The following is a 20213-nucleotide window of genomic DNA, read 5'->3' as shown; positions in this document are numbered from 1 at the left end:
GATATTTTCACGGTGAGCAGCAGGAGTCAAATTTCTAGTTTTGCAAACTGGACAGTGATGCTATGCCCGAGGGTAGGGAATAAAGTAGGAAAACAGTTTCTGAAACATAGCTGAAAGTCATCTGAAAGACAGTGAGCTTGGCCGGTGCCGCGGCTCACTAGGCTAATCCTCTGCCATGCGGCGCCAGCACACTGGATTCTAGTCCCGGTCGGGGTGCCGGATTCTGTCCCGATTGCCCCTCTTCCAGGCCAGCTCTCTGCTGTGGCCAGGGAGTGCAGTGGAGGATGGCCCAAGTGCTTGGGCCCTGCACCCCATGGGAGACCAGGAGAAGTACCAGGCTCCTGCCATCAGATCAGCGCGTGCGCTGGCTGCGGCGGCCATTGGAGGGTGAACCAATGGCAAAGGAAGACCTTTCTCTCTGTCTCTCTCCCTCACTGTCCACTCTGCCTGTCAAAAAATAAAATAAAATAAATAAATAAATAAAGATACTGGGCTGACTTCGGTTCTTCTAAGTTGTGGTGCCTGTGGGGTGGTAATTCATTCACCCAGTATCTTGAGCGGCTATTTGACACTTGAACTGGGCAGGAAATTGCAAATATACAATGGCTAAGGGGAACTCAGGACTGGAGTAAAAGAGATACATGAGCCTGAGGGCATGGAAATGCAAGTCCCTGGGGTATTTAGAGGTGATGCTTGAAGCTACGGACAATAAATGCACATGATGCCACAGGGAGGTGCAGGGCCAGAAAAAGAAGACTCAGGCCTGAGCCCAGGGGAAAGCCCATCTCCCAGTGTCAGGGAACGGAAGGACCTGGGACAAGCTTGTTAAAAAGATTTGTATTTTTCTTCCATTTTTTCAAAAGTAAAATTTTCTTGGATTCACGAACACAAATCTTTAAAATTTGAAGGAATCTGCATGATCCCTCTGCACACTACATAATTCTTATCTTCATTTAGGATCATTGATTCTCACATAGGTTATAAATCTATAAGCCTCTTCTCATAAATATTTCATCTTAGTTGGGCGTAACAAAGTAATTCAGAGCGTTTACTGCAGACAATTGCAATCTTTATTAAATCCTGCCAGTTAACAAATTAGGCAGTTATAATTTTTTTTTTTAAAGGAAGAGAGAGCTTCACTCCATGAATCCCACAGGACTCATAATCACAGCTCCTTAGAGCAACAAAGGATTCAAACTTCTTCCCTTGAGACTCACCACTTTCAGTCTGAGTCAAACTCTATACAGAAGTAATCTTAGCAGAAGGAAAATGGAACACATTAGCAATTCTGGGATGCACACGACACCCAACAGAATCCCCTTCTAAGGCCAGGTTCCCAGCAGGGCCCCAGCGGCCGGCAGCTGTAGGCAGCCAAGCTGCCCCAGGAGATTCGAGCAGCGATCTCCTGCCGCTGCGGACCACACTCCGGAAGGAGGTAAGGTTGCGGTGGGCGCGACGCAGGGGCTCAGCCTGTCAGCCTGAGGTCAGACCCGCCACCACCACCAAAACACTCAGGTGGCAAAACGCAAAACTCTTCCCCCGCAGGTTGGAAACGGCCTGTCGCGCGAGTCCCGCTGGACGACGTCACATCATGGTAACCAATCAAAAGCCTGCTCTGAAAGCGGCGTCCAGGGAGCGGTTCCTGTATTGGTGAGAATGCTTTGTCAATCTCAGCAGAGGCTTCGCCTCTTTTCTCTTAGCAACGGTGGAGTCCTAGCAACAGCCGCGGAGGAACTGCGGTTTGTGCAGTTGGGCGGTTTGTTTTTCTGAGAGGAGAGTCAGACGCTCGTCTCCTGCTCTCGAAGGGGTTTTCTCCTGGGTATTGCAATTTATCATTATCAGGTAAGAGAAAGTGAATGGAAAAGGCGGTGTGGGAAACAAGCTGTTTCAGAGGCCTTGGAACCCTCAATGAGCCCGTTGCAGTGAAGATAAAATAAATAAATAAATAAATTTTTTAAAAGATTTATTTATTTATTTTAAGGTCAGAGTTACACACAGAGAGAAGGAGAGGCAGACAGAGAAAGAGAGAGAGAGAGAGAGGTCCTCCTTCCGCTGGTTCACTCCCCAGATGGCCAAAACTGCCAGAGCTGCGCTGATCCAAAGCCAGGAGCCAGGCGCTTCTTCCGGGTCTCTCACATGGGTGCAGGGGCGCAGGGCTTGGGCCATCTTCTACTGCTTTCCCAGGCCATAGCACAGAACTGGATTGGAAGTGGAGCAGCCAGGACTTGAACCAGTGCCCATATGGGATGCCGACACTGCAGGCAACAGCTTTACCAGCTACGGCACAGCGCCAGCCCCATAAATAAATAATTTTTAAAACTACTTTCCCTGCTTTCAAAAGCTTCCAGCCTAGTCAGAGAGACAAAAACAACCAGGGCACAGTCGAAACGGCATTTTAAGAAATTTGAGAATGGTACTGTGTATTGTTCCTAGGTCATCCATGTCTATCACGTTGCTAGCACATGGTTGAAGCTTGGTAATTCATGAATGGATGAATATATGTAAAAGTGGCATGATCCGGGTTATCATCAGTACAGGGTGTCAAAGAAGATAAGGTCAGTATAGACTGAAATAAAGAGATGACTTCAGGACTGTAAAGAAAGGGCTGGAGCCAGACACAGGAAAATAAACCACCACTTGGGACACTTTGCATCCCGAATGGGAGTACCCGGTTCCAATCCAACTTCTTGCTAATGTGCGCTCTGGGAGGCAGCACATGATAGCTCAAGTATTTAGGTCCCTGCCACCCATGTGGGAGACCCTCATAGAATTCCAGCTCCTGGCTTCAGCTTGGTCCGGCCCTGGTTGTGCAGCTATCTGGGGAGTGACCCAGTGGATGGAAGGATGGAAGATAGCATTTCTTTCTCTCGCGCGCGCACTCTCTCTCTCTCTCCCCCCCCCTTTGTAATAAATAAAAATAAGTAAACATTTTTTTGAAAAAGAATAAAGGGCTTTTGCAAAGCATGAGAAAGATGAATGTGAGAACAGGAAGAACACTGAGAGTAAGGGATTCGTCGTATTCCTCGAGTCTTCAGTTAATTTGCTGCTCAACACTTTCTCTCCCATCTGCAGTGTATGCTGAATGTTGAATAAATTTACAGCAATGTTTCAGGCAGTTCTCGCAGAGCCCTGACCTGATTAACTATACACGTGGTGATTGGAACTTGCCAGGGAGAACAAGATCAGTTCAGCTTGAGTGAGGAAGTGAGGGGAGCTTTAGAGAGAAGGTTGTATTGGAGTTGCACCTTGAAAAAAGAGTAAGATTTAAGCAAGCAAAGAGAAGCACGTGTGGTGTGGGGCAGGAGAGGTGGGAGGAAAGGAGGTTATCCAGTTGAGAAGAGAAAGTGCTGGACTCTTTCAGAATGGACAGTAGCCCCCTGAAGCTTCGGTAGAACTGGAAAGGTAGGTATGGTAAAGCAGACCGTGAAAGGTGTTGAAGGCCACACTTGCAAGCCGGGACTCTGTCCTGTTTTGCAGATTCTGGTCTGCAGGCCACTAGTGCAAGACTGCCTAACAGCTGGTGCTTTTTAAAAATGCAGGGTTTCAGGTTCACCTCAGACCTGCAGAACCAAAGTGAGTCCAGAAAATTTGCATTTCAGATGAACTCTACTTCTACGTTACTGGGGGCGTACACCATGCTGGAAAGTAGGAAGCCACAAAAGTCATTATGTAAGGAAGTGGCTTGATCAGATCTGCATTCTGGGAAGAGTTCCAAAGACGGCCCTGTGGGAGATTGTTCTGGTTAGAGCAGTGGCACAGAGGCCAGTTAAGTGTCCAAGATCTAGGTCAGAGTGAGGTGAAGGGAATCTGAATTTTTAAAACTGCATGCTTATTTTTACTAACTGCCGATTGAAATGTACAGAATTAAGCCAGCTATTAGAATTAGCTAGGTCTTGCTATTTAATGTGTTAACAAAGAAGCATGTGAATTAATATATCATTTTTAGAAAATGTTATTAATCATATTTCAATAAAATCTGTCTCCCTTATAATCCCATGTTTTTATTCAATGAATGAGCTTCACAAGGCTGCCAAAGGGGCTCGTAACACATGGTAGCTTGTGAACTCTGAGCTAGGATGACACGTCAAAGGCTGAACCAGAGGAGGCTGAGAGAACAGGTCTTGAAATTCAGGGGACGTTACAGAGGAAGAAGTGCTAGGGTAGCAGCTGCTTCCATGAGTAAATACCTGATCTTGGGAAGAAGCAGAGGTAAGTAGGGAGGGGGGAAACATTTTAAGAATAGTTTTCAGGGCCGGCACTGTGGCATAGTGGGTAAAGCCTCTGCCTGCAGTGCCAGCATCCCATATGGGCGCCGGTTCTAGTCCCAGCTGCTCCACTTCTGATCCAGCTCTCTGCTATGGCCTGGGAAGGCAGTAGAAGATGACCCAAGTCTTTGGGCCCCTGCACCCACGTGGGAGACCTAGAAGAAGCTCCTGGTTTCTGGCTTCAGATCGGCTCTGCTTCAGCCATTGTAGCCATTTGGGGAGTGAACCAGTGGAAGGAAGACCTCTCTCTCTCCCTCTCTCTCTCTCTCTGTAACTTAGCCTTTCAAATAATGTGTCACGGTGAACATCTTTTCTGGTCATATCTATTAGGAGTTCTGTTGCTTCCTGTATTTGGATGTTCCTGTCTCCAAATTGGGGAAATTTTCTGTTATTATTTCATTTAAAAGGCCTTTAATTCTTTCACTTTTTCCAGGCCATCAGGGACTCCTAAAACCAATATGTTGGGTGGTGTGATAGTATCCTGTAGATTCCCAACAGTGCTTTTTAGTTTTCTAATTTCTTCTTGTGTTTGGTCTGACTGCATAATTTCCTGTGCTTTGTCTTCTAAGTCGGATATTCTTTCTTCTGCTTCACCAGTTCTGTTGTTAAGGCTTTCCACTGTATTATTTATTTATTTATTTATTTATTTTTGACAGGCAGAGTGGACAGTGAGAGAGATAGAGAGAAAGGTCTTCCTTTGCCGTTGGTTCACCCTCCAATGGCCGCCGCGGCCGGTGCACCGCGCTGATCCGATGGCAGGAGCCAGGTGCTTCTCCTGGTCTCCCATGGGGTGCAGGGCCCAAGGACTCGGGCCATCCTCCACTGCACTCCCTGGCCACAGCAGAGAGCTGGCCTGGAAGAGGGGCAATCGGGACAGAATCCGGCACCCCTACCGGGACTAGAACCTGGTGTGCCGGCGCCGCAAGGCAGAGGATTAACCTAGTGAGTCGTGGCGTCGGCTCACTGTATTTTTTTATTTATTCTATTGAATTCTTCATTTCTAAGATTTCATTTTGATTTCTCTTTAAGATCTCAATTTTGTGGGTGAAATTTTCTTTCATGTCATGTATGGATTTCATTAGTTTGTGCATTTGCTTCTGGTTACTTCTAAGTAATACTATAATCAGTTTTTTGAATTCCGTTTCTGGCATTTCTTCAGTCTCATCATTTTCACAATCTAGTATTGAAGTGTTGTGTTCTTTTTCAGGTGTCATGTTGTCTTTTTCTTGTTTTTTGAACTGGTGTGTTTGTTATTCAACGTTTGTGGAGATACTCGTTGGTTTCTTTGCTTTTTCACTGTGGTGGCTTTTATCTTTGAACTATAGTAGTAGGGTTTATTAATTGAAATTACTATAAGCTACAAAGCTTTGCCTCAAACACAAATACAATATAAGGTGGCTAATCTATCTCAAAGTAATAATTTTCTTTCTGTTTTAACTTATCCAATCTGACCTCAGCTAATAAATTTTTCTACCTATGATGCCTAACAACTTAGATGCTATGCTTTTTAATTAAGAGAGCTTAGAATCTCTAAAGGCCCATGAGACAGCCTGGTCTTTCTTTACCCTCAGTCAATAGTCAATACTTTAGACACAGAGTTAATTAGTGTTTGTGAAAGTAGTAAATGCAGCATGCATTTTCTGTGTGTTCCAGTTTTTCCCCTAACTTTCCATTGGAAATTTGTTTTTGATTCCCCCGAAAATCAGAAATTCTACTAAATTACTCTCAGATCATTTAATAGAAGTATTTGAAAAGAACTGAATGCATATTTACTTTGACTATTTTGAGGGATAATTGTGTTAAGCCAATACCTTTATACAAGCCTAATACTAAGGAGCCCATCCTCATCCCTGGAAAGTGTGGATATATTACAGTGCATGACAGAGAGGTATTAAGGTCACAGATGAAACTAAGATTGCTAATCAACAGACACTGAAACTTGGAGATGAGGGCAGGTGTTGTATTTTAGCAGGTAAGATACCGTGTGGGACCCCTGCATCCCATTTTGGAATGCTACTTTGCTTCCCATCTAGTTTCCTGTTAATGCCCCTGGGAAAGCAACAGAAGGTGGCTTAAGTATTTGGCACCCTCCACCCGAGGAGGCTTGGATGCAGTTCTAGCTTCCTGGTTTCAGTGTGGCCCAGCCACAGCTGTTGTGGGTATTTGGGGAGTAAATTAGCAGCTCTTTCTTGCTCTCGCTTTCTGTGTCACTTCGCCTTTCAAATAAATAAGTAAAAATAGGGAAATGATCCTAGATTGTATGAAGGTCTACTGTAATCACATGGGCCCCTGAAAGTAGAAGAGGGAGAAAGAAGATCAGAGCACCCTGTGTGGAAGGACTTGGACCATCCTTGCTGGCTGTGAAGATACACAAAGGGGCTCCAAACCAAGAAATGCTAGTGGACCCTAGAGACTGGAAAAGGCAAGGAGCCAGGTTGACACTGTGGCATAGTAGGCCTGTGGCGCCAGAATCCTTTATGGATCCCGGTTTGTGTCCCAGCTGCTCCTCTTCCCATCCAGCTCTCTTCTTATGGCCTGGGAAAGCAGTAGAAAATGGCCCGAGTACTTGGGCCCCTGCACTCACATGGGAGACCCAGAGGAGACTCCTGGCTCTTGGCTTGGATTGGCCCAACTCTGGCTGTTGCCGCCATTTGGGGAGTAAACCAGTGAATGGAAGACCTTTGTCTCTGTCTCTCCCTCTCTCTCTCTGTAACTCTACCTATCAAACAAGTAAATAAAAATCTTAAATAAAAAACAAGCAGGGATAAGCTTCTTCCTTAGAGCCCCAGAGAGGAAGGAACATAACCCTGCTTGACTGCTCGATTTCAGCCCAGTGAGACCCATGTCAGACTTCTGAACTACAGAGATGGAAGATAGTAACTCATTATATTGTGACATAGCAATGGCATAGTAATACAGCTTGCATACTAGTTATTCCACAGGCCATCAGGCAAAAGCCTTTTGTTCCAGCTGGACAATCATGGACTGAGATTGACAGAGAGAAAGGGAGACCAAGGAGTCATTCACTCCATGTATATCCACTGTACAACTATGGATGTTACAGCAATGGGACAGAAAATACAATCTCTATCTCACAGAGTTTACAGTTCAGATTGAGACCTAGCTTCAGACATTTCCTTTCAAATCTGCTCCTCCCACGGGATCCCTATTTCAGTAAATAATTACCCATGCTTTCAGTTCCTTACGCAGACTTCATTGAAGTCATCCTTCATCCCTTCCTTTCACTCAGGTCCTACTTCCATATCATCAACAAGCCTAATACTTATAAAATATGAGGGTACTTCAAAAAATTCAAGAAAAAATATAATTAAAAAAAAGTCTTTATTTTCCTACAAAAAAAGAAATTAATGATACAGGATTTTTTTTTAAAGATTTTATGTATTTGCAAAGTGGAATTACAGAGGCTAAGGTAGAGAGAAAAAGAAAGATGTCTTCCATCCGCTGGTTCTCTCCCCATATGGCCACAGTGACTGGAGCTGGGCCAATCTGAAGCCAGGGTCTTCTTCCAGGACTTCCATGTGGGTTCAGGGGCCCAAAGATTTGAGCCATCTTCCGCTGCTTTCCCAGGCCATAGCAGAGGGCTGGATCAGAAGTGAGCAGCCAAGACTCAAACCAGCGCCCATATGGGATGCCGGCACTGCAGGCAGTGGCTTTACCTGCTGTGCCAAAGTTTCGGCCCCAGATACAGTTTTTCATAACATGCATTTTCATAAACGTTTTGAAAACTACTCATACACATGGCTTTCAAATGCTTTTACATCAAAATAAACATAATTTTATTCCATTTTCATAAACTTTTTGAAATACCCTCATACACCGAGAATCCCATCACTTTCTCCATCCCACTCTTACCTCCCCGACCTAGGCGACCACCATCTCCCCCATGGGTTACTGAACGTTTCTTGATTGGATTCCCTGCTATAGCTTCTTCCTTAATGCAATCTTTGCTCAACACGTACTGACCCTTAAAGTGTGAGTTAGTGAACACTTGTCCTAGAGGTTGAGAGGCCTGTATCCCAGATCAGAATACCTTACTTAGATTCCCAGCTCTGCTCCTGATTCCAACTTCCTGCCAGTTCGGAGCCTGGAAGGCAGCTGTGATGGCTCAAGGCATTGCCTTCCTGCCACCCACTTGGGACATTCGGATTGTATTCTTAGTTCCTGGAAATAGCACCCATGGGGATGTTGAGGAATTTGAGATTTGAGGCATGAACCAGTAGATTAGAGATATCTCTCCCTCCCTGAACTTCCCTCTCTCTCTCTACCTGTCAAGTTAAAAAAGAAAAAGTGAATTCAAGCGAAGTAAAGTTACTTCTGAACTCCAAACCATCCAATAGCTCCCACCTCATTCAGTGAAAGGTCTTTGTATGAGGCCTAGCCCCCTAGTGGTACATTATATAATTGTCTGAACTGTTACTTCCCTTTTTTGTTTTTTAACTTTTTTAAAAATTTTACTTAAGTTATACAAGTTTCATGTATTTCATAGATACAGATTTAGGAATTAGTGACACTTCCTCCCTCCCCAACCTCTCTCCCGCCCACACTCCAACCCTTCCTTCTCCTCCCTCTCACACTCCCACTCTTAATTTTTACAAAGATCTATTCTCAATTTACTTAATTATTGTATAGTTAACCCTACACTAAGTAAAAGAGTTCAATAAATAGTATGAAGGAAAATAAAAACCAAAGTACTGTTCCTCAATGAAAGAGACAAGGGCTAGAAACAATCATCAAATCTCAAAATGTCTATTTCACTCCAATACATTACATTATACTAGAAACCATTATACTTAGTGAAATAAGCCAGTTCCCCAAAGACAGATATCATATGTTTTTCCTGATCTGAGGAATTAATAGAGTAACTGAGATAAGCAATCTGAGGTGATGGAGTTGATGCTGATGAAAAAATTTCATGACGTCCTCACAACGACCTTGTGAGGTGGATTTTATTCTTATTCACATTAAACAAATGAATAAACAGAGATTTGGAGAAGGCAGTCATTTGCTCAGGATAATTCAGCTGGTCAAAAGTAGAATCTGTCTTTAAAACTTGCTGCTGACACTATTCAATTCAAGGGTGACCCTCTTGGAGATAACAAGAATTTGAGGTCATAGTGATGACCTTGACCAGTGCTCTATATCCTGTCAAAGTTGATAAGCAGGTCCACAGATGTCTTTCAGAAACAGTCTCTGACAGCAGAAATGGGGCTTTAGTGGTTACATGTTCACATGCTAAGACATAAACACGATTTGAATTATGTTAATGTAAAACTCATGTATGTGTGTGTGTGTCTTCCTTATGGGCCTGTCTCTCCCAGTGGACTGTAAGCACCTGTTGGGGAGCCCAGCAAAGGCCTGGAGTGGGACCTACAGTCCTCCATCATGCTTCTGCAGTGGGGCCTTGGCTGAAAGCTTGACACTCTGGCAGGTCACCCCAGCTCATGCATCAGCCCAATGGAACAGTGAGGTCTTATCAGAGAGCTGGTTGTCCCAGTGAACCTTCTGTCCCAGAACACTCATTCTATTGGCAATACATATTCTTATGTTTACTAAGTGATAATGTTTACTATCTGAAACTAAACCAGAGTTTACTGATGATATTACCTCTTCATGCAGCCTAAGTCAGAATCATGGCTCCAAAAACTCCACGAGCAAAGAGCCCAAGTGGCAAAAAAAAGTTAAGAGGCAAACGACGCAAGCAAGTCTTACCTGGTAGGATTAGTTTTCATTCAGTGGGGTTTTTTGGACAAAAATTAGCAGGCTAAGTGATCATGGGTTTATATATCAAATAAAATGAAATATTTTAAATAAGTTAAATATATGGGCTTTAATTTTACTTCTGATTTATTTCAATATCAAATTCCACATAATGAATGCCATAGCACATACATTGCTAACAGATAACTATGAGAAAGTCAGTTGTTCATATTTTCTCTCCTTAATTCTTCCTGAGATAGTTTAATTCTTCACTGCATATTTGTATTTATGTTTTCTGTGTTGAGGTTTGCTAAAATATAATATACTAAGAGATAAATACTTGATTCAAAAATGTAAGTTTGATATCATTTCATTATATTCTAGTTCATGAAGAAGAGGAACCAATAAATATGGAGGGTGTGGGTAAGTAAAAGCACAATTTAAAATTTACATCTCTAGTTCTATGACATTTTAATGTACAAAAAGCAAGCAAGAATACTTCAAATTGAAGTGATCAATCAAAATATACTATGGCTAAAATCATACCATGTCCTTTAGAAATGACAAATTTTAAAGAAATGATGAAAAAGAAGAGTAGAAAAGAGTATTTCTTTTGTTTTTGAAAATTTGTTTATTTGAAAGGCAGAGAGAGAGAGAGAGAAATCTTCCCGTTGGCTGATTCACTCTCCAAATGACCACAGTGGCCCAGGCTGGGCAAGGCTGAAGCCAGGAGCCTGGAACTCCATCCAGGTCTCCTGAGTGGTGGTAGGAGGTCAAGCACTTGGGCCATTCTTCACTGCCTTCCCAGGCACATTAGCAGGGAGCTAGGTTGGAAAGAGAGCAGCCAGGACAGATCATCTCTGATACAGGATGCCAGTGTCACAGGCCAACAGCTTAACACACTTTTCCATAATGCCAGCCCAGAAGTATTTCAAACTGAGAAACAGACTTGAACTAAACAGTCTCCTAAAGATCCATTGTATGATTATGGAAAAAACGTTTTGTAGTGATAAACTGTTGTCAGTCTGAGATTTATTACTTTTATCAAAGTATTTTTCAAACTCTGGCTCACAGGCAATATTTATGTGTACTTTGTGTTAAGATTCCACTATTTCAGGGAAAGGGGTTGATTTCCAGGCTAATGAATTTAGAGCATCAAGCTAATGCCATTCTATCTTTCAAAGGAGAAAACCCAGGGTTAGGTTCCTGCAAGCCTCTGGTCACAATATTTTCATCAACCAGTCAGTATAAAACCTTCTTTTATGTGTGTTTCTGCTTAAAGACTCCTTATTTAATATCTACTGTTGACTCACTAACATTGGACTCATGGGGCCAGCATTGTGGCACAGTGGTTAAGCTGCCACCTGCAATATAGAGCCAGTTCGAGTCCCAACTGCTCCACTTTTGATGCAGCTCCCTGCCAATGCACCTGTGAAAGCAGTGGAATATGCTCCAATTCCTTAGGCCTCTGCACCCAGGCAGGAGACCTGGATAGAATTCCAGACCTCTAGTTTTGGCTTGGCCCAGCTGCAGCTGTTGCAGCCATTTGGGGAGTGAACCAGTGGATGGAAGATTGATCTCTCTCTCTCTCTGCTTTTCAAATTAATTAATAAATCTTTAAAAAAAACTGGGCTGGTGACCAATAGCACCATAACTCATGCTTGAATGAAGCTTATATAACCCCCCTAATTTTTTGCAGAAGACACATAACAACCCTCTTGCACTCAGGAGCAGTAGGCTTAGCACTTCAGCACCATGCTTGGGGGCTGTTTCAAGAAGACAAATCACCACTATTAAGCACAAAAGGGTGACACTGAATAGGCCCTCACAAGGATGCTGTTTCAGGCTGAGAGTGCATCAGAAGGGCAGAGCATCCTCTTGTTTGGCCTCACCTGGGCTCGGGCACATTGGGCAACTGACACTTCGTTCTCTAAGCATGTTCACTGATGGCCAGGAAACTGCTGCCAGTAAGGATTGGGGGTTACAAAGATCTTCCAGCAAGTGAATTCTCAAGTGTGAAATTCATGAGTATTGAAGATCGATAGTTTACACTATACTCATGGTCACTCTCCCTCCTTCCTTCTGTCCATCTCTTACACACACACACACACACACACACACACATGCACACTCTGCATAAACATCTGTTGATGGATTTACTGAATGAGTCACTTTCTTTGTTCTTCCTGTCTAAATATACCACTGCTACTACCACCTTGTTTAGTTCTGTCTCTCATCCTGTTTTCTCCTAAACAGCCCTTATCACACTTTGTACATATGTGTTTATGAGTGTTTGTTTCTTTAATGTCTGTCCTCCCATTGGATAACTTGGCACTAGCACTATGCTTCTCACATAGTAGATTCTCATTAAGAATTTCTTGGCTAAATGAATTGACTAGTAAGAAAATTAGAGTATCAGTGGGTGTAGTAATTATCTGTTGCTGCTGTAAAAAAAATTATCACAAATCTTTGCTTAATGCTGCATTTAAAAATCCCACATATTTTGAGGCTTAAACAATGCAGATTTTTTATCTAGGAGTTCTAGAAATCAGGAGTCTGCAATTACTTTCATAGTACTAAAGGTGAGGTGTCCGTCATGGTCCGTTCTGAACACTCTGAGAATCCATGTCCACCCTTTCCCAGCCTCCAGAGGCCACTGGATTCATTGACTCTGGCCCCTTCCCCCATCTTCAAAGCCACAGGTGCCACCTCCTCAGCTTTCTCTGTGTTTGATCTCTGCTATCCTGGTCAGGTCTTCTTCCTTGACTTTGATTCTCGTGCCTCCCTCCCACAAAGCCTCTTGTGATCACACCACGCAGGGGCCCAACCATCTCCCCAGGTTAAAGTCCTCAGTCACATCTGCAGGCTCGCTTTGTCAGGCAAGGTGATCTACTCACGGATTTCAGGGTCAGGACATGAACCTGTCAGTGACTTCAGAGTGATTAGTAACAGACTTTGGAATTGGATAGGCCTGATTCAAATCATAATTCTGCCGCCTACTGACCATAGTCACAAATGACTTCTCTTCTCTGGGCCTCTGCCTCCTCATCTGAAAAACAAGATAGGATACGTACCTCATGAGATTATCGTAGGTATCAAATTTGGTGATCCACCCACATTTCCTTACACAGAGCTGTCAGAAGGTAGTTCATGTTAATGGTTGTCATTATAAAAAAGATTGTGCAAAGACAGAGAAATAGACCCAGGAATGAAAATTAAGAGACCAAAAATAGACCCACCCACATATATGTGGTCAGTTGATTTTCAGTAAATGTGCAAAGGCAATTCAGTGCAAAAACATGAACATCGGGGCCAGTGCTGTGGCGCAGCGGGTTAACGCCCTGGCCTGAAGTGTCAGCATCCCATATGGGTGCCAGTTCTAGTCCAGGCTGCTCCTCTTCCAATCCAGCTCTCTGCTATGGCCTGGGAAAGCAGTAGAAGATGGCCCAAGTCCTTGGGCCTCTGCACCCGTGTGGGAGACCAGGAAGAGGCTCCTGGCTCCTGGCTTCAAATCAGCGCAGCTCTTACCATTGTGGCCATCTGGGGAGTGAACCAGTGATGGAAGACCTTTCTCTCTCTCTACCTCTCTCTGTAACTGTCTTTCCAATAAATAAAATAAATCTTTAAAAAAAAAAACATGAACATCAATCCATACCTCACATCATAAAAAGTAACTCAAAATACATCTAATTGTACAACCAAATATTATTTTTAGAACTATTTTCTGGAAGAAAACACAGGAGAAAATCTCTGTGACCTGGGATTAGTCAAGAGTTTCCTAGCCTTGAGGTTTCCCAAAACCATAAATCTTTTAAAAATCCTTGAGAATTTAAGAAAATCTTTTTAATATTAAAATTTTTTCTTTTATAGAATGCTAGTTAACAGTAAAAAGAAATGAAATGTTGCTTCATCCAACAACATGAATTACTCTCAAAATAATTACGTTGAGTAAACAAAGATGAATAAAATGGACAAATACTATATAGTTGCATTTATAAATTCTCCAGGAAAAGCAACTAGTCCATGGTGACATGAAGCAGATCAGTGGTTTCCTTCAGGTTGAGAGAGGGTGCTGGGAGGAAGGGGCAGGAGGAAACATTTGGGACTTATGGGTATGTTTGTTCCTCATCTTGATTGTGGTGATGGCTTCATAGTTACGTGCATGTATTTATCAAAGTGTACATTTTAAGTGTATGCAGTTTATATCTCAATAAAACTGGCATGGCTTCCAGTTCCAGCTAATGCACACCCTGGGAAACACCAAGTTACAGCTCAGCACTTGGGTCCCTGCTACCCATGTGGGAGACCTGGATGAAGTTCCTGGCCCAGCCCCAGCTATTGCAGCCATTTGGGGAGTGAACCAGAAGGTGCAAAATATCTCTCGCTCGCTCTCTCTCTCTCTCTCTCTCTCTCTCTTTCTCTCTTTCCCTATCTCATGAGAGACTATATAAACTTCTTTCCCGAGCATGTGTGCTGAACAACTATAGGGAAAGAGCAGGAGATGTCAGGTGTGTGGAACTGGAGAGTGCAAGAGGGGCCCTGGGACCCTGGGAGAACCATAGCAGGTGCAGGCCTGAGGCTGGACTGGTGGAACCTGGTGCCACTAAGAAGGCTCAGCAAACAGAAGCAGACCTGATGGGAGGGGATGACAGCACACAAAATAACTACTTCGTGCTCTTGTGTCCACTGTGCCAGCGCATGCTGCTGCTGAGGACTGGCCTGGGACAGGAGAGAGAAGCTGGAAGAGCAGGGATGGAAGCCTCTTGAGCCCCTCTTCCCTCTGATGAGGACACTGCTGGGACTGGGGAGCTGGAGGGGGAAGAAAGGATTCCCCACGTCCTTTTCTTCCTTTTACAAGGACTTACGACACCTAACTGAGAAGTCAGATGAAAAATGGGAAGAATTGAATAACAGAAGTTTGGCTGTGAAAAGGAGGAGCCTTTAAAAGCAGAGGTCATGCTGTGGGGTCAAGGGAAGTTTCCTTTAAAATGGGCGACCAGGGCAGCCACGGTGGCACAGTGGGTTAAGCTCCGGCCAGTGATGCCCACATCCCATCCCCAGTGCTGTTCAAGTCCTGTTTGCCCTGCTTCTAATCCAGTATCTTGCTAATGTACCTGGGAGGCAGCAGAAGTACTTGGATTCCTGCCACTCGTGCAGGAGACCTGGATGGCGTTCCTAACTCCTGGCTTTAGCCTGGCCCATCCCTGGCTGTTGCGAGCAGCCAGTGGAAGATCTTTCTCTGCTTGTAAAATATGAGACCACTAAGGAAATCCGAGTGCTGAGGGAAAGCACAGAAGGAAGAAACGTGAGGGGAGGACAGTTGCTGGGACCACAGTGGGTGTGGAGGGTGGGGAGGGGGCAGAAAGGTGGTGCCTGGGGGGGCTCACCAGTGGGCAGGAGACTGTGCTACACAGACACGTTTCTCTGTGAAATGAGAAGCCAGCCACCAAGTGAGAGGCAGCAGGAGCTGAGGCAAGGGGTGTGGTGCAGGTGTTTTAGGAAAGCCATACAGACTTGAAAGAGCCTAGAAACGTGATTATCCATGTCCCTTCACACCAACTATTAACACTTTTAAAAAGCTACCCCAAAAAATAATTTCAAAACAACAAAAATGTATAAACTAGATATTAGTTTACAAGATATTTATAGCTGGTGCTTCGGCTCAATAGGCTAATCCTCCGCCTGTGGCACCGGCACCCCGGGTTCTAGTCCCGGTCCGGGCACCAGATTCTGTCCCGGTTGCCCCTCTTCCAGGCCAGCTCTCTGCTGTGGCCCGGGAGTGCAGTGGAGGATGGCCCAGGTCCTTGGGTCCTGCACCCGCGTGGGAGACCAGGAGAAGCACCTGGCTCCTGGCTTCAGATCAGTGGGATGCGCCGGCCGCAGCGGCCATTGTGGGGGGGTGAACCAACGGCAAAGGAAGACCTTTCTCTCTGTCTCTCTCTCTCTCACTGTCCACTCTGCCTGTCAAAAAATAAAAAAAAAAAAGATATTTACAATAATTGGGAATAAGTAACAAAAAATAGAATGTATACCCAGAAGAAAATGGTTTAAAGTCATGCTACACAATTAAATCAAAACAAAAGGATATTTTAGAAAGATCATTTAAATTCATAATGAAGTACTTGTGACTTAAACATGAGCATTAAAAACAGGATTTAGAATCTCATATAAGGTATATATGGAGTGACTAGAAGAAAATAGAGGGAACTGTTAATAGAAATTTTGTCTTTGGTGATAGTATTATAGGCCATTGGCACGTCCTTCTTTTTGCATTTTTATGATAAATGTATATATTTTAAAGATAAGAATAATAACTTTATTTTTTAGGTTTATTTATTTATTTGAAAGTCTGAGTTACACAGAGAGAAGGAGAGGCAGAGAGAGAGAGAAAGGTCTTCCATCCGCTGGTTCACTCCTCAATTGGCCGCAACGTCCAGAGCTGCACTGATCCAAAACCAGGAGCCAGGAGCTTCTTCCAAGTCTCCCATGTGGGTGCAGGGGACCAAGGACTTGGGCCATCTTTCACTGCTTTCCCAGGCCACAGCAAAGTGCTGGATCAGAAGTGAAGCAGCTGGGACTTGAACTGGTGCCCGTATGGGATGCCAGCACTGCAGGCGGTGGCTTTACTTGCTATGCCACAGCTCTGGCCACAAGAACAATAACTTTAAAGTCTTAAAGTTTTTGCTAAAGAGAACTATTGCAAGCAAACAATTGCAAATTCCCTAATGCTAATATTTTAAGTAGTGTACTTCATGTCTAAATTCCACTTTGTCTTCCCTAGGTCATCCAGAAATTTATCCTTTAGTATTAACTACCAAGACCCAGGAAATATTTAACTGTCGAATAGATGAAGATGTCACAGATGAGACACCTTATAAGCTGATCAAAAAGGAAGATATTTTGGAGGACTTACACAACAGAGCTGCAATATCTGACTTCCACCCACTCAGAAAACTTGTGCGAGTAAGTATAACACCCCTTTTTATTAACTCAGTCATACCTCAAGAAGCTCCTGGTACCCCAAAACACAGGTTGGAGGGATTATCAAGTTCAGATCTGCCACTTCCCACCATTGCTTCAGGCAAATGCTAGCCTGCCTACACCTCCCCCGGGAATCCTGTCCAGTGATCCTCTGTGAAAAGCAAAGTCCCATCAGTGACCAGTTAATTGTCTTATCTTCTGTCCAGAAAAGCTCATCCTTGCCCAATGTTAACAAGAACAGGAATGTACCCTTCTTTTCTCATATTGCTTTAATTATTTAATTTTGGCCCTGATTTTCTGCAGATGTACTGCTGAGCGCAACACCAAATAAAAAAAAAAATGCATCCTTCTGCCTGTTAGAACTAAAATTGCATGGTGGATTCCTCCCAATCCTTTGTGTTTCTAAGAGCTTTTAAAAGTTAATCAAATGATTTTGCAATCAGGTGTTATCAGTCACAGATCAGCGTCATGGTTATCTTTTATGATTGGTCTATGAACACTGTGTCATCACCTGTGGGGAGCAACTCGGACTAGACTAAGTTACTGGAATTAAGACTTATTCTATGCATCTGCTCTCCCACAATATGGCGCTGAGAAGGGAGTAACAGCTTCTACACAGCTGCCTCCAGTTCAACCAATAAACTGTAGGACCTGCTTCTGATTGGAGGAGAGCAGCGTACTTGGCGTGTGGGTAGCAGAGTTGGGATTGGTGGAAGAGGACTATAAAGGAGGAGAGAGACAACATGCACCAGGAACATCTAAGGGGAACATCTATCTGAAGGAACACCTGAGCAGCCCCCGAGAGAGCCGGCCGGCGGTGTGCCGCTCCCCCGCGGAAGTGGGGAAAGTGGCCAGGGGGAACTGCCCTTCCACGGAGGTGGAAGGGTCGGTAGCCAACCCGGGAAGAACCAGCAGCAAACCCGGGGAGGGCCGAGCAGACGAAAGAACAGCGCAGGGTCCTGTGTCGTTCCTCCACGAAGAGGGGGAGCGACATAATGGTGCCGTGACTCGGATAGGAAGCCTAGGCAGGGTTTAGTGTCGTTCCCCCACGAAGAGGGGGAGCGACATAATGGTGCCGTGACTCTGATAGGAAGCCTAGGCAGGGTCTAGTGTCGTTCCTCCACGAAGAGGGGGAGCAACATAATGGTGCCGTGACTCGGATAGGAAACTTAGGAGGGAAGAAACAGGAAGAAGTGGGAAAATACCGGAGAGAGAGACTAGCAAAGAGCCTAGGGAAAAGCCGGACAGAAAAGGTGCCGGAAGAAGCTATTGAAAGCCTAGGCATAGACTTGGATATGGACTGTGGGAAAGAAGTTAGGATTTAAAGTGAAAGCAAGAAGAAACTTAGACTCAGATGCGGACTATGGTGGGGAAGCTAGGAGATTGAAAGTGAAAGTGAAAGCTATAAGAAATTTAGACTCAGATACGGACTGTGGGGAGAAGCCAGGAGAAATGAGAGGGGAATATTGTTGGGAGAAAACTTAGGGAAACATACCGGGTAGAGAAAAATGTTAGGGAAATTGAAGCCGCGGGGGCAGGCCGAGGCGGAAACGTAAGCCAGCTTGGAATTCTTCAAGTCAGCCCGGGGAGCAAAAGGCGAAAATCTGGAACCAGAGGCAGAGACGTGGGCCGCCAGGTTGGAATTCGCCAGGTTAGTCTGGGGAACTTGGACTGAATGCCGGTGGCAGAAACGTGAGCTACGCTGTGTGATTCGCGGAAGCTGCCGCGCACAGAGAGAGTGCGCGGGGAATGAATAGATAGGGAATGCGGGGCTGGCGCAAAGGCCGTGGTGCGGGCGCGAAGGCCGTGGAGACCACGGAGCGTGCGAAGCCGAGCCGCACAGAGCCAGGAGCCCGCCGCAGGGCGGGCGCTGGGAAGCCGCGCAGATGAAAGAAGCGCGGGCTGAAGCGGCGCAAAGCCGGGAAGCCACCGCGGGGCGGCAAGGTGCCGAGAAGCAGCCTCGGGGCGGGTGCCGGGATGCCGCAGGGAGAAGAGAAACAGAAGTTTAGAAGTAAAATGAGAGAAATAGGAATGCTGGCAGAAAGAAGTAAAATGGGAGAAATAGGAATGCCCGGAGATAGAGAAATAGAGAAAAATAAGGCCTCCCCACAACACGGCAATGAGAGAGCTTGGATTCGGTCTGCCTGATTAGTAAGACGATAAGCACCTGTGGGCGGCTGCAGGTCACCGAAGACAGGCACGTTATCAACACCAATAAGTCTCCCCACAAGACGGCAATGAGAGGGCTTGGATTCGGTTTGCCTGATTGATAGGGCTTGTAAGCACCTGCAGGCAGTTCTAGCAGAGCAGAGCATGCGCTGCAGGGCACCAAACACAGGCACGCATCAGCGCCTAAAAACCTCCTCACAACATGGCGAAGAGAGGACCCAGATTCGGTTTGCCTGACTGGTAGGGCTTGTAAGCACCTGTGGGCAACTCTAGCAAGCAGAGCAGAGTGTGTGCCGCGGGGCACCGAAGACAGGCGCGTATCAACGCCAAAAATAAAAAGAAAGGGGGATCTGTGGGGAGCAACTCGGACTAGACTAAGTTACTGGAATTAAGACTTATTCTATGCATCTGCTCTCCCACAATATGGCGCTGAGAAGGGAGTAACAGCTTCTACACAGCTGCCTCCAGTTCAACCAATAAACTGTAGGACCTGCTTCTGATTGGAGGAGAGCAGCGTACTCGGCGTGTGGGTAGCAGAGTTGGGATTGGTGGAAGAGGACTATAAAGGAGGAGAGAGACAACATGCACCAGGAACATCTAAGGGGAACATCTATCTGAAGGAACACCTGAGCAGCCCCCGAGAGAGCCAGCCGGCGGTGTGCCGCTCCCCCGCGGAAGTGGGGAAAGTGGCCAGGAGGAACTGCCCTTCCACGGAGGTGGAAGGGACGGTAGCCAACCCGGGAAGAACCAGCAGCAAACCCGGGGAGGGCCGAGCAGACGAAAGAACAGCGCAGGGTCCTGTGTCGTTCCTCCACAAAGAGGGGGAGCGACAATCACCTGTGTAAACTGAGTGACCACTGAACCTTAACCTTCTCCTTTGATTACATTCCTGTAGGATTATCCTGGAAATGAGATTCTGCTTGTTTATGACAAAGACTTCAAATATGGACTTAATTTTTATCTTATTGGAACTGAAGAAGGGAAAGAAAACTATTTAAATGTAAGTGAACCCCAGCCTTGCCATCAGTGCATTGTCAGAAGGAGGAGGTATCTGCAGGGGAAACCCTGAACATGGTTTGA

At 45.1% G+C, this 20213-nt stretch overlaps 1 protein-coding gene across 4 annotated transcripts in view; it reads left to right on the top strand.

The window, feature by feature from the left end:
- Positions 1–1158: 1158 nt before the first annotated feature.
- DNAI3 (dynein axonemal intermediate chain 3) overlaps positions 1159–20213 on the top strand; it is a 77897-nt gene continuing 58842 nt past the window's right edge. For 2 of the 4 annotated variants that reach the window (XR_016237220.1, XM_051856308.3), the window contains exons 1-5: positions 1162–1842; positions 9903–9998; positions 10368–10406; positions 16765–16946; positions 20029–20133. Coding sequence is in view for 3 of the 4 variants with exons in the window: in XM_051856308.3 (XP_051712268.3) it covers positions 9917–9998; positions 10368–10406; positions 16765–16946; positions 20029–20133 (408 nt within the window). In the remaining variant the exon portion in view is untranslated. Of the gene's footprint in view, positions 1843–9902; positions 9999–10367; positions 10407–16764; positions 16947–20028; positions 20134–20213 lie in introns of all 4 variants that reach the window. The other 2 variants (XM_008264954.5, XM_008264958.5) reach the window with 2 other exon arrangements.

Source organism: Oryctolagus cuniculus, chromosome 7 (assembly GCF_051225735.1).
Source record: "Oryctolagus cuniculus isolate XC-2025 breed Fujian yellow rabbit chromosome 7, ASM5122573v1, whole genome shotgun sequence".
Lineage (NCBI taxonomy): Eukaryota > Metazoa > Chordata > Mammalia > Lagomorpha > Leporidae > Oryctolagus > Oryctolagus cuniculus.
The sequence above is the reverse complement of the archived record's forward strand: the minus strand, read 5'-3'. Positions and strand labels throughout refer to the sequence as shown.